At 37.6% G+C, this 26410-nt stretch overlaps 1 protein-coding gene across 1 annotated transcript in view; it reads left to right on the top strand.

Moving 5' to 3' along the window:
- Positions 1–3842: 3842 nt before the first annotated feature.
- The window catches only part of IFT56 (intraflagellar transport 56), a 76282-nt gene continuing 53714 nt past the window's right edge, over positions 3843–26410 (top strand). The window contains 6 exon segments of the mRNA XM_074193584.1: positions 3843–4018; positions 4021–4056; positions 4059–4123; positions 5695–5832; positions 21647–21739; positions 26063–26177. Of these exon segments, the coding sequence (XP_074049685.1) occupies positions 3850–4018; positions 4021–4056; positions 4059–4123; positions 5695–5832; positions 21647–21739; positions 26063–26177 (616 nt within the window). The 5' untranslated portion in view covers positions 3843–3849.

Raw genomic sequence — 26410 nt, 5'->3', positions numbered from 1 at the left:
CCATGACATACATATACCACAGTTTGCTAAGACATTCCCCAATTGAAGGACATCTACTTGATTTCCAAATCTTTGCCACCACAAACAGGGCTGCTAAAAATATTTTTGTACAAGTGATGTTTTTACCCTTTTTCATCATCTCTTCAGGGTATAGACCCAGTAGTGGTATTGCTGGGTCAAAGGGTATGCTCATTTTTATTGCCCTTTGGGTATAGTTCCAAATTTCTCTCCAGAAAGGTTGGATGAATTCACAGCTCCACCAACAGTGTGATAGTGTCCCAGATTTCCCACAACCCTTCCAACAATGATAATTATCCTTTCTGGTCATATTGGACAATCTGACAGGTATGAGGTGGTACTTCAGATAAACTTTGATTTGCATTTCTCTAATAATTAATGATCTAGAGCAATTTTTCATATGGCTATGGATTCCTTTGATCTCCTCATCTGTGAATTGCCTTTGCATATCCTTTAACCATTTGTCAATTAGGGAATGCCTTTTTGTTTTAAAAATATGACTCAGTTATCTGTATATTTTAGAAATGAGTCCATTGTCTGAATCATTATTTGTAAAGATTGTTTCCCAATTTACTACATTTCTTTTGGTCTTGGTTACAGTGGTTTTATGTTTTTAATTTAATCAAAATCATCTAGTTGGTTTTTGGTGATGTTCTCCAACTCTTCCTTAGTCATAAATTGCTCCCCTTTCCATAGATCTGACAGGCAAACTCATCCTTGATCTTCTAATTTGCTAAATCCTGTATCCATTTGGATCTTATCTTGGAATACTGTGTGAGGTGTTGGTCTAATCTAAGCTTCTTCCATACTAACTTCCAATTATTCCCAGCAGTTGTTATCAAAGAGACAGTTTTTATCCCAATAGCTGGACTTTTTGGGTTTATCAAACAGCAGATTACTATAATTGCTTCCTGCTATTGCTCCTAGTCTATTCCACTGGTCCACCACTCTATTTCTTAGCCAATACCAGACAGTTCTGATGACATCATGATGCTTTATAATTTTAGATTGGGTAGAGCTAAGCCCCCTTCTTTTGTACTTCTTTTCATTAAATTCCTGGAAATTCTTGACTTAGTTCTCCATTTGAATTTACTTACAACTTTTTCTAACTCTAAAGTAAATTTTTTTTTGAATTTTGATTGGTAGGGCACTAAACAGGTAGTTTAATTTAGGTAGAATTGTCATTTTTATTATATTAGCTCTACCTATCTGTTTTGTGATTTGAATGAGGTTCGGATTCGTTCCTGTAAATGACACTGTCACTGACATCAGTGAAAATTAAAGTATTTTAATTACACAGTGCAAGGAATAGATTGCTTACAATAACATCCAATACAGCAAATAATACATAAAAGACAAAGGATTAGTAATACTATTAATAAAAGTAGAAGAGAAAGATAAAGAAAATATCACCAATTCGGAGGAGCACCAACTCGTTTTCTTGGGGCCAGGGGATCCCTGGGGTGTCAGCCTATGAGTTTCTGAATGGGAGAGGATTCCAGGCAGGACATCTCCTCCATGGATGAGATCCCAGAGAGGAGAAGGGGCTTGGAACTTTTATACCTTAGAAGGCTCAGAGCCATCTAAGTTGAATGGGATCCAATTCCCTTTTGGCTTCAGGTATAGATTGAATCAATATGTTATTTTTTAAGGGAATGCCATTTATGGGGCTGTAAGGCTTATTTTTATTAAACATCAGCACTGGGAGAATAGCCAGTCCTCCCAATCCTGTTTTGTCTTCCCCAGGAATGGCTAGTTCCTGGGATGTCAGAAATACAGCCAAATCACATAAGGCATACTCCAAATGGTGAGTTCATATACCGGTCATTGCCTAGTTCATATACCGGTCATTGCCTCAATCACGGCCTTCATACATATTGAAGAGGCCTTACACTAATAATTTGGTAATTATTAATTAGGAATTAGTAATTATCAATTCACCATCCATGAGCAGTTGATGTTTGCCCAGTTATTTAAATCTGATTTAATTTGTGATTAGTGTTTTATAGTTGTTTTCAAAGTTTCTGTGTCTGCCTTGGCAAATAGACTCCCAGGTATTTTATATTGTCTGAGGTTACTCTGAATGGGATTTCTCTTTCTAGCTCTTACTGCTGTATCTTGCTAGTTATGCATAGAAAAGTTGAGGATTTATGAGAATTTTTTATATCCTGTAAATTTGCTAAAATTTCTAATTGTTTCCAGTAGTTTTTTGCATGATTTCTTTGGTTTCTCTAGGTACACCATCAAGTCATCTGCAAAGAGAGTTTCATCTCTTCCTTCCTCATTCTAATTCCTTCAATTTCTTTTTCTTCTCTTATTGCTGAAGGTAACAGTTCTAATGCAATATTGAATAGTAGTGGTGATAATGGGCACCCTTGTTTCACCCCTGATCTTTTTGGGAATGCCGCTAGCCTCTCCCCATTGAATATGATTGATGATGGTTTCAGATAGATACTGCTAATTATTCTAAGGAATGGTCCATTCATTCCTACACTCTCTAGTGTTTTTAGTAGGAATGGGTAAGACTAGACAATTTCTCTAATTCTCATGTCCTCTAAGATCTCTCCTAGGTAAGAACCATGTGCTAGTGGTAAAGCAGTTTCAGCTTTCTATAATGTAGGGTGCTGATCACCATTCCTTTTGAAGAGGACCAATGCCTTCCTGGGGTGATGTCTTGACTTGCAAGTGAATTTGACTTGTGAGGTAGATGTCTAGAGGTAAGACAAAAGTCAAGATGACCAGAGATGGGGCCACTAGGTGGTGCAGTGGATAGAGTACCGGCCCTAGAGTCAGGAGTACCTGAGTTCACATATGACCTGAGACACTTAATAATTACCTAGCTGTGTGGCCCTGGGCAAGCCACTTAACCCCATTTGCCTTGCAAAAAAAAAAAAACCTTAAAAAAAAAGATGACTGGAGATGTTCTGGGAGGCAGTGGATGACCTTAGCTTCCTTGATGTCTAAGAACTGGTACATGTAATAGGGGAAAAGGAAGTGGGTTGGCCGTGCAGCCAGAACGAAGAATCACACGTGGGCAATCCTTCATCTTCCACGCGATGTGAAAAGATGCAGAAGTGTCTTTTGGGTGGAATCTATGTCGAGGATTTACATAAAAGGACCAGACAAAGAGGTTACATGAGTTCGTGGTCTATACTGGAGAGAGAAGAGACGTCCGATGAGCTGACAAAGGCATCTCCTGAGAGGGAGGCAGGCTGGTGCAGGAGGCGGCCTGCAGGTGGGAGCCTGCAGGTGGGATGGCCGATGTGCTTCAGGCGCTGCCACTGCCGGCCCCCCTGGGGCTCAGGTTCCTTGTCTGTAAAATAAGGGCAGTTTGGGGGCTCTGGTAATGACGCGTCTGCCGATGACATCAGCACGTCGGTACACAGGCAGGCCCTTGGCCTATCGGGCCAATCGTTCGCGCCGCTTTGTTACTATGGAAACGAAAGAACGCCGTCCCCACCGGAAGTGGTTACTGGAAATGACAACCCTCCCAGGGGAGGGCCCAGAAAGCTAGAGTTCCAAGAAACCTTTAGTTCCGAGTCCTGGTTTATGGGGGGGGGGCGTCCTGGCCGGCGTGCCGCACTCGGCCAGTCGAGGGCCTCCCCCCGGAGGGCGCCGCCACGTGGCTGCGTTAGGCGGACCCGGGCTCTCGCTCGCGGGGGGCTGCTGGGCGCCTCCCTCCCCCTCCAGCCCCCTCGGGCCGCCCTTCTCGCTTTTCTCTCTGATTAGTAAGATGGGCCCGGCCCGGGGCAGTGCCCGGCCAGCCTAAGGGCTGGTTCCGCCCGAGTTGGGAAGCTTCGGGCCCGCTTTCCGGCCGGGCTTGCTGGGGAGATGGCCCGCAGCCTCGGCGCCCCCCCCCAAAAACAAAGAAAGAAAAAAGCACGAGCCCCTTCCGGCTTCGGGGAAGCCGGCGGAACCACACAGCCGCGGAGCCCGTGCCCGGGGGGGCGATTCTGCCGGACGGACGCCGGGCCCTCCTCGCGGCCCTCCCCCACGCCCCGCCGGGTTGCCGTGGAAACGGAGCGCGGAGCGCGGATGCGGAGGGGCCCGGAGCCGGGCCCGAGCCGCCGCCGCCCCGAGCGGACTCGACCCGGGCGCCAAGATGGTGAGTGCCCCGGCTGCGGCCGGCCCTGGCGGGGGGCAGAGCCCCAGCGTCGCCTCCTTGTAGCCCTCCGCTTCCTCCCCGTCCTCCCCGTCCTCCTCTCCGCGGGCACCAGCGGGCGCTGCCAGGCGCCTCTGCCCGCGGCCCGGACCTGCGCTCGCCCGAGGGGAGCGGCGCCAAGGCGGGGCCCCGCCGGCGGGGGCCGGGGCGGGGCTTGTGGCCGCGCCGCCGGGGACCGCCGAGGACCGCCCGGGGACCGCCCGGGACCGCCCGGGACCGCCCGGGACCGCCCGGGACCGCCCGGGACCGCCCGGGACCGCCCGGGACCGCCGGGGACGCGGGCTCCGGGCCGGCACTCGGGGCCGCGGCGCGCCGGGCCTGCTCCCCCCGCGGCTCCCCAAGGCAGGGGCGGCATCCGGCGAAGCCGCAGCCCGGGCCTCGGAAGGCCGCTGCGGGGAGGGGTTGTTAGCGCAGAGGCTTTCAGGTTTGGGAGAATACGCCTGCGCGTTGTGCATTTATTTATTTAGTAACTCGTAGATAGACTCATTGGTAGATAGATTTATGTATTGACCGATAGATAGGTAGATAAATAGATTTATTGATAGATACAGATAGATTTACTTATTAATACATAGATTTGTTAATTGATAGATAAATAGGTAGATTTATTTATTGAAGGGTAGATAAATTTATTGATAGATAAATAGATAGATTTATTTATTGATAGATTTACTGATAGATTTATTTATTGAAAGATAGACTTATTGATAGGTAGATTTATTTATTTATTGATAGAAAATTTTATTTATTGATAGCTAGATAGATAAATAGATTTATTGATAGATACAGATAGATTTACTTATTGATACATAGATAGATTTGTTAATTGATAGATAAATAGGTAGATTTATTTATTGAAGGGTAGATAAATAGATTTATTGATAGAGAGATAGATTTATTTATTGATAAATAAATAGATTTATTTATTGATAGATAGATTTACTGATAGATTTATTTATTGAAAGATAGATTTATTGATAGGTAGATTTATTTATTTATTGATAGAAAAATTTATTTATTGATAGCTAGATAGATAAATAGATTTATTGATAGATACAGATAGATTTACTTATTGATACATAGATTTATTTATTGATAGATGAATAGATTTATTGATTGATAGATGGATTTATTGATAGATAGATTTATTGAAAGATAGATTTAATGATAGATAGATTTACTTATTGATACATAGGTATATTTATTTACTGATAGATGAATAGATTTATTTATTGATAAATAGATTTATTGATAGATAGATTTATTTATTGATAGATAAATAGATTTATTTATTGATAGATTTATTTATTTATTGATAGATATAGATTTACTTATTGGCAGATGAATAGATTTATTTATTGATACATAGATTTATTTATTGATAGATAGATAGATAGATGTGTCCAGATCCCAGGGAAGGCATTTCAGCAGTTCCTTGGAGTTCTTTTGTCCCAGGATTGCCTCTGGGTGAAGCCCAGTTGGGACCACGGTGCTATTTTCCTTGTGCTTTTCAGATGCTTTCAAGGGCCAAGCCTGCTGTAGGTGGAGACCTGCAGCACATTGACAAGCGGAAGAAGAAAGGAAGAAAGATTCCAAAACTAGAAGAGCTGCTGACACAAAGAGATTTCACCGGAGCCATCACCCTGCTCGAGGTAACCTCTAGTCTCTTAACTTGTTTGAGTTCCTCAGATATAAAATGAAGGAGTTGAACTAGGTGATGTCTGAGATGTCTTCTAGCTCTCTATCACCAGCAGATGAATGTCCTTTTTTTAAAAATACACAGGACTAAAAACCCTGAATTGACCCCATAAGTAACTTTAAATTAACAAGCATTTATTAAACTCTTACTATATGACCTAAAGCTAGTGGATACCTTTTGAAGATTCATTGCCTTTTTTATATCTAGATTCAATTTGATACACACCATAGCAAAACTAACTGGTCTCTATGCTATGATGGTAAAATGTCATTTAAAAATCTTGTCCAAGGGGCAGCTAGGTGGCAGTGGATTAGAGCACCGGCCCTAGAGTCAGGAGTACCTGAATTCAAATCCAACCTCAGACACTTAATAATTACCTAGCTGTGTGACCTTGGACAAGCCACTTAACCCCATTTGCTTTGCAAAAACCTAAAAAAAAAAATCTTGTTCAATTCAAACCTTGGCCAAGTTTGCTGTAATATATGTTGCAATATTTTAACTAAGTTTAAAGAATCCTTTAATTGAGACATTTATTGTAATAAAAATAACTTGCTTTTTGAAATGTTTCTGAGTAATTAATATGGGACTTATGAGTTTAAAGCAGGGTAGAGGAAGGGACACTGTCATACAAGAATTGCCTAGTCAGGGTTTTCTTTTGGCATGATGCCAAAATCATTTCTAAAGCACCACTCTAACCTTATTATTCCTAGTCAATCAACAATATAAATTATATATATATATATATATATATAAAATATATATATGAAGTGTATGTATATATATGCATATATACTATATATATACTGTGGTATTATGCTGTTTATTTCTTTTTTGAACTTTTGTCTCTTTAAAAGCATTGATTATGGTTTATCCTTATTTTATAATGGATCATCTAACATTTGTCATCCCCTTGTGATGGTAATGATAATGTGGAGTGTACTTGTCACAGGAGTAGGTTTTATCCGTGGCAAGAAAATTATTCTCATTCAGTCAGCCATAATGATTGATAGCATGTATACTTTTGCATATTATTCATTCTTGTTACTGTGGATATCTTGGTTTCTTCAAAGCAATAAGGTATCTTTACCTTCCAAGTGCAGGTAACAGGCAATCTGATGCTTTTAGGGTTGCTTTAAAATGATCTTAACTAAATTCTTTGGCTTTCTAAAAGAAGATTCTACCTTGATGAGTCTTTAGTCTCCAAAGGTTCTTAATAGTTATTCTTGAGTTGAAACCTTTTTTCCTGCATCACTAAATTCTGCAAATCAAAAGAGATACTATTCTACAGAATTTTGTATTTAGAAAAAGATTGCTCTATGTTTTGACTACTTTAAAAAATGAAATTTGGGCGGCTAGATGGCGTAGTGGATAAAGCACCAGCCCTGGAGTCAGGAGTAACTGGGTTCAAATCCGGTCTCAGACACTTAATAATTACCCAGCTGTGTGGCTTTGGGCAAGCCACTTAACACCCGTTTGCCTTGTAAAAACCTAAAAAAAAATGAAATTTGCCTAAATTTTGGAGTAAAGGATCTTTGTATGCCAAATGGGTAAGCAATTCTGAAAGATGGGGATGAGAAATTTTTTATTGCTGCCTTGTCTGGGATCAATATTGCTATCACTCCTTTTTAAAATTCACCTGAAAGGGGCAACTAGGTGGTGCAGTGGATAGAGCACTGACCCTGGAGTCAGGAGGACCTGAGTTCAATTCCAGTTGTGTGATCTTGGGCAAATTACTTTATCCCAATTGCCTTGCAAAAAACAAAAATAAACTAAAATAAAATTCACTTGAAGAATAATGGCTTTTGCTCCAGTTTTTTTATTTTGTCTTTGTAAATCTTCTTTGGATGTATTTCTTAGAAACTTACTATTGTATTCTACTTTCTAATGCTTTTCTGTTTTTACACTCAAAATTATCATTGTTAATTGCATGTTTGTCTGCCCTGCTCTTTTATACATTTTTTCTTTCTTTATAAAAAGAAAAAAAGGGGCAGATAGATGGTACAGTGGATAGAGCACTGGCCCTGGAGTCAGTACCTGAGTTCAAATCTGGCCTCAAACACTTAATGATTACCTAGCTATGTGGCCTTGGGCAAGTCACTTAACCCCATTACCTTGTAAAAAAAAATTAAAACAAAAGAAAGAAAAAGGAGGTATTTGAGAGATGGGTTTAACATTAGTGATCTGTATTCAATGCAGTTAGCTTTAATTTCACCACTACTCCACTACTACCACCTTGTCCAGTCCCTGAAAATAGGTTCTTATCTTTTCTTTCTTTCCTTTTAGACTACTCTAGGAAGATGGTATTTGTGTTATGACTAATACCTCCCTGAATCTATACTTCTAAATTCCCCTTCGTACTCCTAATACTTTACCTGATTATCTATTGAGTTTAATGTAGCTCTATACCATATATTCAATTTATCTTTTGTTGAATTCGGATTTGTCTGTTCTTCTTTCTTCTTTGTATAATCTTCTACAAGATGCATCCTGCTTATAGGAGATAAGTTTCATCCTCCTTTTTCTTTCCCATGTTTTTCCTTCCCTTTTTTCTCTTAAGGTCATAAAAAATAACAAAATTGGTCCCAGAAATTTTAAGCTCCTTTAATTGCTAGTAGACATGAATGTTTTAATAGAACCCTTGTTCCTTTGCCTTAAGAGTTTAAACATTTCATCATTATAAAGACCCTTCTGAATGTTCAAATATATTTTTGTATTTGTTTCAACATCTTTCCTTGCCTTTCAAAGTATCTACCCAGTTCTGACCTTTTCATTAAGGATATTTGGAAGCCCTCTCTTTTTTTTATAGGTTCATTTGTCCATTTTCCATGTCCTTATCTCCTCTCCTAAATCATATTCAGCTCTGCCAGATAAGTTTTTCTTGGTATTAAGCTTCTATCTTTTGTACTCTGGAATATCATTTCCAGGCTTTCCTCTCCTTTATAGTGTAACTACAAGCTCTTACATGATCTTGACTATGGCTTGCTTCCTGGGCTTTGAACACTTTTATTCTGGATTTGAACACTTTTATTCTGAATTCTTTCTGCATTTTTTATTTGATCTGGAAATTCTGGATTTTGACAGTGACTTTACTGGGAGTTTTCCTTTCCTTTTTGATTTTTTGTGAGGTCATCAGGGAGAAATGACTTACCTAGGATCACCCAGCCAGTAAGTGTCAAATATCTGAAGCTGGCTTTGAACTCAGGTCTTCTTGACTCCAACTCTATCCATCATGCTGCCTAGCTGCTCTTCATTTATGATTCTTAAAAATATGATATCTAGACTTTTTATGGGTAAAATCTTTAGGCAGTCTGATGATTCTCAGATTATCTTTGCTAGACTTGTCATTATGACCTGGAAATGTAGAGTTTCTTTATATTTTTTAATCTTTTGACTTTGTTCTAATTTCATCTTAATCCAGTTTTCAAAGCATCTGCTACTTGAGTAAGGCTTTGTTATTTCCTGTTCAAAGATGTTTATTCTCCTTCCAATACTTTCTTCTACATCTCTTATTTTCTCTCCTATATAGCTATTTCCTTTCTGATTCTTTATTAAATCTTTTGTTTCATTTATACGATCATTTAAAAACTCTTTCTTCCATTCTTCCAGGAATTCCAATAGTGCTTGTGGTAAGTCTGAGGTTTTGGGGCTTTGCTTCTAGATAATGTAGTTTTATTCTGCTTTTGAATTTTCATCTTAAATTTCCTGGCTCCATATGTTTTTATTGTTAGTATTTTCTTGTATTTTAATTTACTCGTTTTTCCAACCTGTCTTCCTCAAATGAGACTTGGTTGAGGTTGTGGTCAGGCTTTGGGCACTTCTGGTAGGAATGGTGGGCCTTCTTTGCTTCTAATCTGTATTAGCTAGTGCAGTGCTCTTTAAGAATCTCAGGAGCTTCTGATCAGCTTGCTGGGTGAAGGGGTATTCTCAGGGTGACTGTCAGTATGCCAGTATGGTCTTATCCAGGCTGATCTGTTCTCAGCAGGCTTCTTGGCCCAGCTGAAAGCTATAAGAATCCTAGTCAAGACCCTAGTCTATCACAGTTCTCCCTTGGGATCCCTTAAATCCCTGGGATACAGCTTTAGACTTTAGGCTCCCTTATATTGCTCTTCAGTTCAGAGCTGGAAGACTTCTAAGATCTATGCTCCTGGGTCTTTTCTACCTGGACCCCTTCTGTAGTGCACTCAGGCTTCTGATGGGGTCTTTGTGTACACCTGGGATGTTATTGTTTGTCCTTCAATCTCAAAGAAGTCTATGACATCAGGGAGATGATGTCTTGATGTGCAAGAGAGTGGGATTTAAGTGAGCGGCAATGCTGTGCAAAGTCACCAGTCTTACTTTCTCCTCTGGAGCCATCTGGATCTAGTGGCCAAATATCAGGAATCATACCTGGGCTAGTAAAAGGCAGTTAGTTAATTACAGTTTTCTCTGTTGGTTTCTTGATCATTTTGTCATCCTTGTCCCTATTTTTTTATATACTTTCTGGAATAGTTTGTTTTAGAATTGAATTGTTTTTCTTCTACTCATTCCATTATCTTGAAGAGAATCCTAGACTTTTTTTAATACATGAAAATGGAAAGGTGTGATATTTTAATTAGAATAATGGTATAGTGGGAGTAGATGAAATGGCAGGTTAGCTTTCTTGTTATGTTATAGAAGAGTGAAAAATTAATGAGCCAATCAAGTAAGTGTTTATGGTCTATTATATGCCTAGTAAAGATTATTTAAAGTACAAGTAATTGTCAAATTATTTTATGCAAAGGACTTTCATTTTGAAATTGGCAGGAGAAAAATTATTTTTTATCAATTTGCTTAGGATGAAGGAAAGATTAAAAAAAGTTGTAATTGTCATGTTTCATATATTCTACTGTAAGAGGCATCCCAGTGCAATCAGGTTCAATATTTTGGTCGGAGAGAGAAAAGAAAGAAATACATCCTGTAGTTATTTATTTTTTGAAAAGAGAACTACGATAACATGATTTGGATCTGAAAAGGAATATATATATGTATAATATATATCAAATATATGTACAAAAGCCTTGAATTTTTTAATTATTTGTTTCACTCTAATTACATTAAAAATATTTTTAAGCATTTGTTTCTTAAAACTCTTGAATTTTGGGGTGGCTAGGTAGCACAGTGGATAGAGCGCTGGCCTTGGAGTCAGAAATACCTGGGTTCAGATCTGGCCTCAAGGCACTTAATAATAATTACCTAGCTGTGTGGCCTTGGGCAAGCCACTTAACGCCCTTTGCCTTGAGTTCCAAATTCTTTCCCTCCTTCCTTCCCTCCCTTTTCTTCTCATTAAGAAGACAAGTTTGATTTAGGTTATACATGTGTAGTCATGCAAAAAAAGGAATATATTTTTAAAGCAAATAATCCTCAAGAAACATAAATGTTTTTATGTTTAAAAAAATAATGGATTTTAAATTTTAAAAAATAATGGATTTAAATAATACTGTGGAATACTACTACTACCACCACTACTACTATTTTATAGAATTTTGAGGTTTACAAAATATTTCATAGACTTTCTCATTTGGAAATTTAAAAACTTCATAATTTTAAACTTTTTAATTTCCTTTCAAATTTTGTTAGCATATATACATATATTTGTGCCAATGCATACATATTCCTTTGTGTTCTACTTTTTTCATTTAATAGTTCATGTACAAATGTTAATATATTGTAATGCTCCTCATATGGAATGAAATCTCTTTTGGTGACTTCATCAGCTACCATGGGATTTAGTTATTATCCCTATGCAGATGATTCCCAGATCTGTATATCCCTTCTCTCTTGAGCTCTAGTCTCAATTAACCAACTGCCTTTTTGACCTTTTGAACTGAATGTCATGGAACCATCCCATGTTCAGTCCAAAACCGAACACATTGTCTTTCCCCTAAAACTCATCCCTCTTTTGAATTTTCTTATTTTGGTCAAGGGCACCAGTATCCTTCCTCTTCTTAATTTCAGAGTCATCCTTTACTTCTTACATCTAATCTTGCTAATTTTACTTCCTTACCATCTCTTGCCAGCTCTATTTCCTTAGGGTCAAATACAAACGTCTCTTGCATTTGTAGCCTTATCCAGTCTCTCTTTCTACTTAATACATATTACTCTCCATCAAGTACTCTGAGGTTCAACCCAAATGACCTTCTTGCCCCCCCCTGCCCAGTGTAGGATTCAAATAAATTAACAACAGGATCTCTGCCCTAATGACCATTTTATGTATTCAAAAAGATATACTAAAAGATAGTTTAATATTTCTTGCATTTAATATTCAAATAAGAACAAAAAAAGAGGTACACAAAACTAGATTATGTTATGTTACTCACAGTAAGCAATCATATCCTTATGTAGTGAAAGCAGCTACGTGACCGCAGCAGCCAGTGTTGGAACATATGCAGAACCAAAATTCATTCTATCTATTCTCTTCCCCCCCCCCACTTACATGGCTTCCAAAATGGATGATAAGATGACCCTTGAAATCTATATTTCTATTGGTTCATTGTGTCCCAATTTCCTATTGGTTTCACTGTTCAGGGAACACCAGCACACTCATATCTTGGGGAAATTTTGAGTGTATTCAAAGAGAAAACAAATGACAGCTTGTCACCTTCTGGTTATTTGGCACTTTTTTTTGTCCAGGGGCTCACCTTAGAATCCTGATTACAAGTGCCATTTTAACAACCAGTTCACCAAATTCAACATAAAATTAGGTATCATTTGTGTTGAACCATTGTGAACCAGGTGAATCCCACCACTGCCCCTATTGCTTATCTTCATATTTCTGCCTACTATGTCCCCCATGCCTAGAATGCCTTCCCTTCTCATCTTCTCCTCTTAAAGCTCTGGTTTTCTAAAAAGCTTAGTTCAAGTGTAGCCTCCTATGTAATGCCTTTCCTGTCTCCTTCCCACTGTTAGTGTGTTCTCTTCCAAAATTGTTTTGTATTTTATAGGGGTGTGCGCATATATGTTGTTGTTGTTGTTCTTCAAGTTGTTTTCAAAGAAGAGCAGTCAAATCCCGATGTTGAGGTCAGGCTCTAGTGTGTTCGGCTGGGCTGATCAGTCCAACATAGATTGGGAAGGCTCTACCCCAACTCAAGTAGGCCATTAGAACATTTGGGATAGATGGGTCTCTGGATTTGTGTAGCTCATATTTCCTTTGTGCTACATGACCTGCTTTGCTCATGAAATGCATCACCTATTTGTTTGTGGGCACACCATGCTAGGTGGTCCTATGCCAGCATCTCCCATGCCTCACAATCAATTTTAAAATTCTTCAGAAACATCTTGAGAGTGTCTTTGTACTGCTTCTTACCTCCAGGTGCGTACTTGTCTTGTTCAAGTTCTCCGTCATTTGGGCTACTTGACCAGCCTATCAGAATTGCCCTCTCTGCAGTAGAGTCTGAATGCTTGGCAGTTCAGCTTGAGAGAGGGCCTTAGCATCTTCAGAATCTTCCCAAGCCAGTTCAGTAGGAAGCATGGTGCTGATGGACTGCCCAGTTTCACAGCAATGCAACAGTGAAGCCAGCACAATGCCTTTGTCAACTTTTAGCTTGGTAGGCAACCAAATATCTCTTCTCTCCCACACTTTCCTTCAAAGTCTCTCAAAAGCTGAGTTAGCTCTGGCAGTGCATGAGACAACCTCATCTCCTATGTAGATGTCTCTAGAAAGTATAGTGCCAAGGTAAGTGAATTTAGCCACAGCATTCAGAAGCCTCTCCACTTACTGTGACCAGTAATTACACCTATGGATGCTGCAGTGCAAAAATTTTTTCCAAGATGATTTCATTTGCCATTAGTACATGGAATGTGAGCACATTCTTGGATAGCATGAAATTCAGTAAACCAGGTTGACAACCAGCTCTTGTTGCATCCAAATAGCAGCCCTGAGTGAAGCAAGGCTGGCAAATGAGGCCAGATTACTAAAGTTGAAACTGGATATAGTTTTTCCAGAATGATTGCAGTGAAGGGAAATGCTGTTAAGCTGTTTTAGGTTTTTGTAATCAGCTCTAATCTAGTTGGCAAGCATATATGCCTCCCATTGTTCCAAGTGAGATCACATTGGAAATATGAAAATTAGTGTGCTTTTAAAAAATTTATTTTATCCCAGTTACATGCAAAATTAGGACACAACAAGCTCGTGATAGTGCGATATTCTTACAGGAAAGTGCAGTGCAGTATTCTTACAGGAAAGTGCCTCCCGCACTGTGATGAACCCTGAGGGGGTCAAAGAAAAGTGCTATGAAGATGTAGAGACCCTCACATCAGTGTGCCATAGGAGGGCAAGCTTATAATTCACCAGAGTAGGCTCGGACATGGCAAGGTGTCCTTCGGAGGAATAGAATTGGAAACATGGACACGTTTAAAAATATAGACATATGTGTATATATATATACATATATATATATATATATATATATTCCATAGAAGGCATGCCAAAAGTCTTAGCGTTTTTCAGAAACTTTTAATAGTTTTCATGTGATAGATTTACACATATGTAAATAGATATATGTATATGCACACGTCTCCTTTGATCGAGTATAAGCTCCTTAAAGGAAGCAACTATTTGATTTTTGTAATGACCAGTGAATTGAATGTCATGGAACCATCCCATGTTCAGTCCAAAACTGAACACATTATCTTTCTCCTAAAACTCATCCCTCTTTTGAATTTTCTTATTTTGGTCAAGGGCACCAGTATCTTTCCACTTCTTAACTTCAGAGTCACTTTACTTTTTACATCCAACCTTGCTAATTTTACTTCCTTAACATCTCTTGCCAGCTCTATTTTCTTTAGGGTCAAATACAAACATCTCTTGCATTTATAGCCTTATCCATTCTCTCTTTCTACTTAATACAGTATTTATTTCTCTCCATCAAGTACTCTAAGGTTCAACCCAAATGAACACTTCCTGGAATATTAATAATGTAATGATTGCTTATTGATTAGTAGGTTTTTGGGATATATGCAGTATCCTGTGTTAATAACATGGATGCTCTCACCCTACTGTCCCTGGAGAGGGGTATCCTAAGGAGGCTGGGAACATTCTCATCTCTAATAATGTTGGTTCAAGTCAACATCTGACTGACTGTGTGTTCCCCCTCCCTTCATTTTTAGGGATCCTGTGACTAATGCTCTAGTGACTAGTGCTTTTAACATCAGGTGGGGATTTATTTCAGACATAGCAAGAACAAAATGCAAACATTTTACCACTCTTCCCCTTGCTTTTCCTCTCTTTCTATTTCCCAGCACCTCAGGGATATCCTGTCTCCTAAACCTCTTATGCTCAGCAGTGCCCTTCCTGCAAATTTTGTTTCTATCAAGTTCAAATCCAGAGGCAGCATGTTACATGGGACACAACTACAAAAAATCAAACAGTTGCTTCCTTCAAGGAGCTTATACTCTATCAAAAGAAGATATGTATGCATATCCATTTATCTATACACACACACACATGCATGTACACACATACACACACACATGTGTAACTGATTAGCTCTTGTCTCAACTACTTCTCATTCCTGAATGTTACTCCTTGTTCCCTGAGGCAACAGTCCTTCTGTGCTGATAGATCAGACCCTCGGCCACAGTCCCTTCATTGGTCTCTGAGCTCCCCGAGAAGGCTGAGGCAATCACTGGCTGTGAAATTGTCAGAAACAGAGGCTGTGAGAGAAAGCTGAGTGCATGGATAGGGTGAGAATTTCATTGTTCCAAGTGAGATCACATTGGAAATATGAAAATTAGTGTGCTTTTTAAAAAATTTATTTTATCCCAGTTACATGCAAAAACAAGTTTCAACTTGAGTTCTGAATTATGATAAATTAGTATGGAAAACAGCTACTTAAAATACTCACCTAAAAAATGTCTCAACTTTTTTGTATTTTAAATAAACCAACTTGATGGAGTTGCAAATGGAGTATAGAGATGCAATTAAGTGATGATTACCCAGTACAGGTTTTAAACATTTTAAACATTTAAACATTTTCAATCGAGCCTACTATACACCTATTGAGCTCGGTAACCTCTGAAAGTGGATTATTATCTGGGTAGATTTTCTTATATAGTATTGTCTCTAAAAATTAATCTCCTCTATATTGAAAATATAATTTATGTTTTCTAATTTAAAAATTAATATTTTCATATAGATATATTACAAAAGCTAAAGTAGGATATTTGATTTTTGCAAATGCTTTAACAGCTGATAAAATTTTATGTTTGTAAAAATTAATATGTTGTACTGGTTCAAAATAGTTTTACATTTTTTTTAAAAGTTCAAAAAAAAGAAAAAGAGGATTAAGGTAAGGTGAAGGAGCCTGAATCTGTCAGGCATTTTTAATGTCTCTGTGGTCAAAGAGCCTTCTGTTCATCATGTGGTTGTTGACTGGAATCATCTCTCCAATATATTCCCTTTCATGTCATCCTTAATGTCCCAGACACAAGCTCTCCAAACTCTACATGTGAGAAGATGCCTTCTCAGGTCCTCTGCATTTCAGCTATTACAAAGGGATTTTCTTAATGATTGCCTTCTGAATTGGACATTTGGATTGTTTTCATATAGGACATATTCCTCAAAGTAGAATTGCTGGGTAAAATTCAGCTTATCACACATATTGTCAGATTGCTGTCAAAAATTGTTGAAGTGATGAATAGTATCACCAACAGCATATTTTTGTGCTAGTTTCATCACATCCTTGTTAATATAGAATTTAAAAAGTATTTTTACTTGTTTTTTTGCTAGTTGAAATCAAGGCATAGTACCTTTAAAACTATATAAATGAGAGTTATTTAAAATGTCTTGCATTACTAGTAAGAAACCACTGTTCAAAGATTCTGTGTGATTTAGAGACCACTACTCAAAAAATCAAAAACAAAGACTTGATACCTTGAAAGCAGAAAGGAATTTATTATGTTCTGATGAGAAGGCAATACTCTTCTTCCCCCCCACTTTGTCAATAGCTACACCAGTCTGGGAGTACTAGGGAGTACAAAAAGCAAGGCTTATTTATACCCTGAGGCATGCTTGCTTTCCTTCCTCCTTTCTCCTATCCTATTGGCTGGGCTTCAGGGGGCACAATCTAGTCATGAAAAATCTTCCCATCAATAAAAAACAAAAACAAAAGTAAGCTAGTAGCAAGTAAACAGGAAGGAAACAGTAAAGCTAGTTATACATTGCAAATAAGCTAAAAACATGTTTTTGCGACTTAGCTGCAGGTGCTATTTTTCAGTGAAAGGAAGGAAACTACAAAGGTAGTGTTACATATTTACAAACAAGATCTGAAGGAGGGTCAAGCACAATGTGGGCTGTTTTGAAAAAATATGTTTTTGTAATAGTATATTGAAAAACATGCTTTTGTAGACATTCCAATAAGATAATAATAATAATAACAATAATACAACAATATATTATTAACACTTTTTTTTACAAGGCTTCACTTCTTGGGAATTACCTCTCCTAGTGTTGCCATGATTACTATATGTATTTCCAAAACTGCCATAATTTACAAAACAATTTATAGTTTATTGATCTCTTCACTTATATGATCTCATTAACGTTACACAATAATCCTGCAAGATAGATTTTTATTATGCAGATTTTGCAGATAAGGAAACTGAAGCTCAAAGGAATCATATCACTGTCAAGTGACAGAATTATTACTGAAATTCAGAACTAATGCCAAGGCCAATGTCCTCTTAATTATATTATACTATTATTTAAACTGTTTCCCTTGATTGTATATTAGATAGATTCAGATTATTATGTAAAGGTCTTTAGATATTTAGATAGGAAATTTTTCTGCTTATGTTTCTCATATATTTTCCCAGTTTATTTTCTATTTAATATTTATTGACTTGGTTTGTGAATATTGTATATATTCAAACAAATCAATCTTGTTTCCTCATTTTAAATAAATAGAGATTTCTCCTTTACAGATCATTTTATTATTTAGAGGGTAAAAAAAGCTTTTAAAAGCTTAGTTCTTTTTCATATGGAATTTTTTATAGTATATTCTGTAAGGTATAGATTCAAGTTAATTCTTTCCTATAATCAGCTTGGGCCCTTAAAAATCAATTATTGGAAATCTGGGATAAGTTATTATGTGAAAAGGATTTTTAAAAATTATTCAAAGCAAACAAACTCTGCATTCATTTGCATCATCTAACAACCTCTTGTATCAGATTCACACTATTCAAATTTGTTACCCAATTCAGACATGCTCTTTTCTTCCTTCAGAGCCTGGCACATAGTCAATCCTTATTAAGTCAGAGGCTATCATACAGAAAAAAATGAATTTTTCAGAAAAATGAAAGAGAGGAGGAAAAAAGAAGCAGAGAAATGAAAATTGGAATTTCAAGGTTACATCAATATGGCTATCCCCCAAATTTAAAAAAAAAGTATTTGGGGAGGAACTTAAATGGAATTCCAAAATTATTAATAAACTCTCACCTGAATGATAGTTTACTGTGGGTTAGTGTACAGTTTCTAACTACTAGGACAATTTAACTTAGTTCATGCACAAGAGAAACTGCATATTCAACTAAAGATATGTATTAAATGGAAATGAATGAGGTTCAAAAGAGACTTAATACCTAGAAGGGAAAGAGAATAGTCTTCTACTAAAGTCATCACAATCATTCTCTTAAAACAGCTACTCCATATTTTATTGCTTTTCATTTCTGTCTTATATAGCCTATTCTAGGGACTCATTAGCAATATTAATACTACTGACACATTTGGATTTTGAATATATTTTATATTTTCTTTTCATATCACTGATAGAGAATTTCAAAATGCTAGAGAAATATTAAGAAATAAAACTTCATTTCTTATAAAAAAGTGAAAGGAAAAGAAGAGGAATAGATGTAATAAAAATATTTTAAAATGCACAGATGAAAAAAGAAAATTCAGAAAGGGACATAGTCAAGTGGACAGCTTTGAGGCTATATTGGGTTAATTGTGTATTTTTTTTAAACTATCAAGTTATATGTGATGAATTTATGTACAATTATCCTTTTTGTTCTACTATATATGGAAATGTTCATATTTGCCTAGTACCTATGAAGTTGAGAATAACAAAAAGTAAAAAGTAGGTTTTCACTGATAGTTGTGATTGTGATGAAAAAGAATTAAGATTTAATAATTAGATTTAAGCCACTGAGAAAAATAGAACTATGCCTACAAAACCCTAGATGCAAAATGAATTCCTTTTATATTTTCATTGTTTCCAATTCAGTTGTAAATATTCTCACTTTCCTAATTGTAATATGAATGATACTTTGATAAATAGTGGTCATGTGGTCATGTTGATGAGATACTCCATCTAATGGATAGTATAGATTGAAAACCCATCCAGTGCCTTCTCATTCTGGGTATTTCTTGTCCATGTCCTTACATAAATTCGGGAGCTAGGGATCTTTCTATAGAATAATAAAGAAGTCTTAAACTTAAACCTTGTGCAGTGAGTAGACCTGGATTTGAATCATGCCCTACATTATTTTAGTGAATGAGTGACCCAGGGAAATCACAACCTTCTTGAGCTTCAATTCTCATCTGTAAAATGGAAATAAAAATAACAAATGAGATAATGTATTTAAAATTCTTTGCAAAACTTAAAGCACTAAAATAAATGTAAGGTATTAAATCTAATATTATTATTATTATTATTATTACAGATTAGGAAAATGACAGACAAAAAGAATAAATTACTTGCCCAGTGTAACATTACATCAGAGGGAAAAAAACCTCTCAGAATCAGAGTAAAATGGATATAATGAGAGGTAAAAAGGAGATAGATTGAATACATATATTTCTCTACCTTATTTTTTATTAAGGAAATTAATAGAGAAATTTTTATTCCTATAGTATTTCTGAAACAGGCAGATTAGAGATTATATCATTTAGTGTCAGCACACAAGAAAGTTAGACATATTCAATAGCCCCAATACAGCAAAATCACAACAATCAAGGGACAAACAATAGTTCCAAAGTACTTGGTTGAAATTTCAAAACATTTGACCTGAATATTATTAGAATTGATCATTGAGCTGGAGGATTTTGAATTATTACTGTTGTTTTCGTCTAGAGGGTTGAAGAGTTCTTCAAAGGAACTGTTTGGTTACCATGTGCCTGCTATATAATAGGTGCTTAATAAATGCTTTTTAAATTAAATTGAAATGAATTGAAGTAAGATTTGACTTCTCAACAAAACCTAGGTCAAATATACTGGACAGTGTTGGTACAAGTCCAAAAGAAGAAAAGAAAAGCTATATCCTGTATTCTTTTCCTTCAGAGGTAGAAAAGAACAGGAATTTAAAAGGATAAAAAAATTTAGCACTTAAACTACTTCAGCTTTGAATGAATGAGGTAAGAGGAGCATCATTTCTGATTCCTGCTATGGTGATAAAAGAGTTGACTTAGATCCTGTCAGCAAGCAGATCCCAGCCTGTAACCTTCTCTTTTTTACAAGAATATATTTCCTCCTTTATTCTCTCCAGGGCTTTCCCTTCCCTCCCTCCTTTCTAAGGAGTCCATACCTTTCTCCCCTCCCCAACCTAGGGGAAGGAAAGGAATCCTCATGATACTACCTTCTCTTCAGGAGACCTCCCAGAAGCCCTGGGGAATTAGGAAGATACATTGGTTTGTGCCCAATAACCTCAAAGGTCCTTTCCAACTCGGACATCACATCTCCTCAGTCACTGCAATAACTTTGTTTTCTTTCTATGTCTTCTACTCTAAGAACTGAACTTAACTGCATGTATTATTTCTATATAATGAATTCCAAAAGGGATTTGCACATTCACGTCATCCTCTTGGTCCCATTTGGTGACTGCTTGCCCTTGACTACAGTTGTCTTGCTTTGAAATTTGCCTTTGCTAATTATGTTTCGAAATGGTAAACTATGAAAGTCATAATCATTCTTTTTGAGAGGTTGGCTTAACTGTTTTCAGAGATTTTACTTTGTTGTAGGAATGTTGCTTGAATGTTGAGAAGTGCCCTAGTTTTACCCACCATCATCAAGTACCAAAACTAAGGAGAATACTTTGAAGCCTGAAAAAGAAAATATAGTATAAATAAGTTTAAGTTATACTTTATATGGCAGGTACATGGCAGGTAGTAAATGCTACAGTCGCTTTATCTCTGGTCTTTTCTGTGAAATGAAAGAATAGTCTAGTGATTCTGAAGTCCCTTTTAGCTCTCTATTTTGATATTCTAAAATGAAATGTGAATGAGATTAAATAAAATTTTCATAATTCATGAGTGCTTAATATATAATGGGTTATTAATGGAAAATATAACACTTGGAACATATTGTTTAATATTTTGCAATCAACCTAGCCTGCCAAAAAAAATATTTCTTTGTACTTCTATTTAAAAGTCATTACTAGAGGTCACCAAGGTCTGAGCCATTTATGGGAGTTCTTATGTTCTTTTGCATTATATGGTCTAGTGGGAAAAAGCCATGGGCCAAGAGCCTGGAGATCTGGGTTTTAATCCCAGTTTTACAATAAAGCAACTATATGGTCTAAGGTAAGTCTTGTAATTTCTCTGTTCCTTACTTACTTCATCTTACAGAATTGTAAGGATAATAGTTGTATTTTATAAGTAAAAAATCACTACTGATGATGATATTACCAGAATAAATTTTAACTAAAACTAAAAATTTTACCTTCAGTGAAAACAATTCATTACCATGAAGTAAAAATTAACTTAATATTTTGAAAGGATTTAACTTTCAATGTTTATTTCACCATAAATCTTGAAGTTCAAACGTCATGTGGGAGAGCAAGATGAAGATGCTGATCTGTGGATTGGATATTGTGCTTTTCATCTCGGTGACTATAAGAGAGCTCTGGAGGTTAGTAAAGAAATTCTTTCAAACTGTAGTTTCTTCTTAAAAATTCTCTGGGAAAGTTTCATCTAAAGAAAATCTTTGTTTCTTTGCATTTTATTTAATTATTTTCATGCCTGAGGAAGTCAGAATTTTATCACTTGATGACATTTATTCAAATTTTGTCATTTGAAACTTTATTCTTTGTATATTTTTGCTTTTTGAAACATGATTGTTGGATTATTTCATGTTATTTATGGTTAGTGTCTCCAATCTCTTTAGGATTATGGCTCTGAATATAAACATTGATGGTAGGTGGAACTTAGCTATATATCACATATTTTAAAAAATAGAATCATTTGTTCAATTGAACATATGTTCTTGGTCTTTAGGTACCTTAGGAACATACGAGAAGCCTAATAGTTAATGTAGGGGTTTTAAGAATTAAGTGGGGGGGACGGAGCCAAGATGACGACAAGAGAGGACCCAGAGAGGCAGTTCTCCTACTCAAGGTAACCTGGAAAAGAGCAGAAAGGTTCTGCTCCCCAGGGTCAGGGGGCGGCCCACCAGAGCAGAAAGAACTTCAGCCTCCTGGAGGCAGCCCCAGGGCACTGGGAGCCACGGCTCACACCAGCGGGGGAGTTTCCTGACCTATGCCCTGGGGAACACCAGGCACAAATTGGGGGAACAGTGGGGGACCTTTGCCAGAGTGAGCACATGAAGCCCATCCCTCAGGGCACACAGTGAGCAGCATGGCCAAGGCAGTCCAGATCCAGGAAACAGAAGCAGGCAGAGCCAGGAAGCAGGAGCCCCCAGGGCATGAGCCCATTGAGCTGAGGGAGGGGAGTGAAGAGAGATTGCGGAGCTCTGTCCTCTGCCCCTGGAACAGGACTCTGGGGCTCTGACCACATTCAGATCCTGATCACAGTCTAGGCCCCCCCATAGAACAGCAGGCCCCCCCACCTCAGCCCCATGGCAGAGGGGGGCACTTATGGTCATTCACAGACCAGGAGGAAGGACAGAGCCTCACACACTGAGACCCTTGTGGGAGTGTCCCAAAAGCTCAGGAAGCACCCCAAAACAGGCTAAGGCTGGGAAAATGAGCAAGCAGAGAAACAAGAGGAACACAATTCAGAAATATTTTGCCCGTGAGCCCAAGAAGGATCAAAACACTCAGTCTGAAGATGAAGAAGCACAAGCTCCTGCATCTAAAGACTCCAAGAAAAACATAAATTGAGCTTAGGCTATGACAGAGCTCAAAAAAGACTTCGAAAATCAAATGAAGGAGTTAGAGGAAAAGCTAGTAAAAGAAATGAGAGAGATTCAAGGAAAAACATGAAAATGAAGTCAGCAGCCTAGTCAAGGAAATCCAAAAAAATGCTGAAGAAAATAGCATGCTAAAAACCAGCTTAGGTCAAATGAATAAAACAGTTCAAAAAGTTATTGGGGAGAAGAATGCTTTAAAAAGCAGAATTGGCCAGATGGAAAAAGAGATAAAAAAGCTCTCTGAGGATAACAAATCCTTCAGACAAAGAATAGAACTCAGGGAGATTGAAGGATTTACGAGAAATCAGAACTCAATACTTCAAAACCAAAAGAATGAAAAATTAGAAGAAAATGTGAAACATGTCATTGAAAAAACAACTCACATGAAAAACAGACTTAGGAAAGATAATTTAAAAATTATTGGAATACCTGAAAGTCATGATCATGAAAAGAGCCTTGACATCATTTTCAAAGAATTACTACAGGAAAATTGCCCTGATATTCTAGAAGCAGAGGGCAAAATAGAAATGGAGAGAATCCACTGATCCTCCTGAGAAAGAGATCCCAAAAAACCAACCCCTGGGAATATTATAGCCAAGTTCCAAAAATCCCAAGTCAAAGAGAAAATATCACAAGCAGCCAGAAGGACACAATTTAAATACTGTGAAGCTGCAGTCAGGATCACACAGGACTTAGCAGCAACTATATTGAAAGTTCGTAGGGCTTGGAATATAATACACCAGAAGGCAAAAGAGCTTAGAATGCAACCAAGAATCAACTACCCAGCAAAAATGAATGTCCTCTTCCAGGGAAAAAGATGGACTTTCAATGAACCAGAGGAATTTCAAATGTTCCCTGTTAGAATGGCCAGAGCTGAACAGAAGGTTTGATCTTCAAATACAGGACTCAGGCGAAGCATAGAGATTGGAGGAGAAGGGGAAAATATGAGGGACTTGATGAACTGCATGTATTCCTGCATAGAAAAATGAGATTGATAATACTCATATGAACCTTCTCAATTAACAGAGCAAGTAGAAGGAGCTTTTATAGATTAAGCACAGGAGAAAGCTGAATTTGAAGATAAAATATGGTGTAAAATGGAGTCAATAGGAAAAAGGGAAATGTAATGGGAGAAGGAAAAAGGAGAGGGGGAATAGGCCAAGATATTTCATATCTTAAGATTCTTCTTTATTAAAATGAGTTATTGCAATGATATGGAAGGGGGAGGCAAGGGGGAATGAGGGAATCTTTGCTCTCATCAGAGGTGGCTAGGAGAGGAAACAGCATATATACTCAATGGGGTATAGACATCTGGAGTAAGAAGGGGAGGGTGATGTGAATGAAGGAGTAGATGATGGGCCATGGGCGGGGGAGAGTGGTCAGATATAACACATTTTCTTTTTTACTTCTTGCAAGGGGCTGGAATTGGATGGCCTGTCTGGAACCATAGGGCCAGGTGGATGCTGGGCCTAAGGGGTGGTAGGGGGGCTTGGGGCCTCCTGGCCCCCAGGGTCAGGGACCTGTGTGCTGTGCCACTCAGCTACCCTACAGCAGAGTTAATGAAAGGAGAGAGAAAATATAGTACATGGTAGTGGAGAAATAAGAAAGGGAGTTGTGATCAGCAATGGCAACAGTAGAAAAATATGTAAGTAACTTTTGTGATGGACTTATCATAAAGAATGTGATTCAAAAAAATAAAAAAATAAAAAAAAGAATGATTCATCTGCAGCAGAGTTAGTGGTGTTGGAACACAGACTGAAGCACATTTTTTATTATTATTATTTTGGGGGGAGGGGTGCAGGGCAAATGGGGTTGGGTGGCCTGCCTGGGGCTGCATAGCAGGGTGATCGTTGGGTATCTGAACCTGGATTCAGACCCGGGTGCTTCTGGCTCAAGGGCCAGTGTTCTGTCCACCACCCAGCCGCCCCTACTATTATTACTATTTTATTTTATTTTGGGTCTTTTTTTTTTTTTTTTTTTGGTTTATGCAGGGCAGTGGGGTTGAGGTGGCTTGCATGTCACACAGCTGGGTGATTGTTGAGTGTACAGGGCCAGATCTGGGCTTGGGTGCTCCTGGCTCCAGGGCTGGGGCTCCGTCCACTGTGCGACATGGCCATAACTACAATTATTATTATTATTATTTTTATTTTTATTTTTTTCTCTCCCCTTTACTTTATTGCTCAAGTGAGTATTTGGGGGGGTATTTTGTTTACTCTTAAACAAGAATATTTTATTAATGTATAAAAAAATTGTACAAAATGAGATTAAATAAATGTTAAATAAATTAAAAAATAAAGATAAAAAAGAATTAAGTGGGGACTTAATTAATAGAGGTTGGGCTAAAGAAGAAAGGAATCATGACAAGCAAGATGATGGTAGATGTTGTCAGGAAAACATCTGTTGAATTAAATTAACTGAAACAGGGTCATTAGTTACTGTGGATATAGGAGAAAAAGGGAAGGTAGCCCTAGGAACATTGTAAAGAAAAGAAAAAGGAAGAGTAACATTGGGATAAGAAGTTTAAGAAATTGAGAGGTTATTTGAAAAACGCAGTTTATGACATGAATTTCAAAATGTGGCCTTGGTGAAAAATAAAATCCCTTTTTGGAAATAAATAAAGGTAAGAATTGATCTAGAAAGCAGCATGGCAGAGTGGATAGAAAGCAAACTGAAACCAGGGCAACATGGACTCAAGTCTAGGCTTCTACCACAGGATGGCACTGTGATCCTGGGCACCCACCTCAGAGGGTTGTCATAAGACTCCAAGTCAATAATGTATGTAAAGTGATTTACAAATTATGAAGCATTATGAAAATATTGTCTATCATTATTATACCTACTTCTACAAAAGGAAAATGTCTTAGCAGCCATCTATTTCTCCTGAGAACAGAAATTTGAGCAGTCTGACACATCTATAGCTTATGACACTAGATCAGTTTCAGAAGAAGCAAAAGGGAGGGAGTGGGTTAGCATTCTTCTGGAATTCAGTAGGCTGTACACTAATTAGCTGCTTAGCCTTTCTAAAAGGCAAGTTGCTTTCCTATTTTATTATTTAAATATAACAATTAACTTCCTGCATTTCAGGAATATGAATCTGTGACAAAGGAAGAGGGGTGTAATCCTGAAGTTTGGGTGAACTTAGCTTGTACCTACTTCTTTCTTGGGATGTATAAGCAAGCAGAAACAGCAGGCTTTAAAGGTGAGATGAACCATTCAATTATATTACTTTCTACAGCAGCAGTAATTTTTGAGATTTTAAAATTTATTAATAGAAATAGAATACTAGAAATAGAAACTAAATTGCTTGACAAATTGTAAGATTATGTGTTTTATAGATTTATGCTGCTTTATGTTTGAGAAAGCTGATTTTCTTTTTCATTTTTAAGTATACTCCGGGTACGATTTCAAGTAGCTACCAGAATACAGCTAACA

Source organism: Macrotis lagotis, chromosome 7 (assembly GCF_037893015.1).
Source record: "Macrotis lagotis isolate mMagLag1 chromosome 7, bilby.v1.9.chrom.fasta, whole genome shotgun sequence".
Taxonomy (NCBI): domain Eukaryota; kingdom Metazoa; phylum Chordata; class Mammalia; order Peramelemorphia; family Peramelidae; genus Macrotis; species Macrotis lagotis.
Note: the sequence above shows the minus strand (reverse complement) of the source record. Positions and strands in the feature narration are given on the sequence as shown.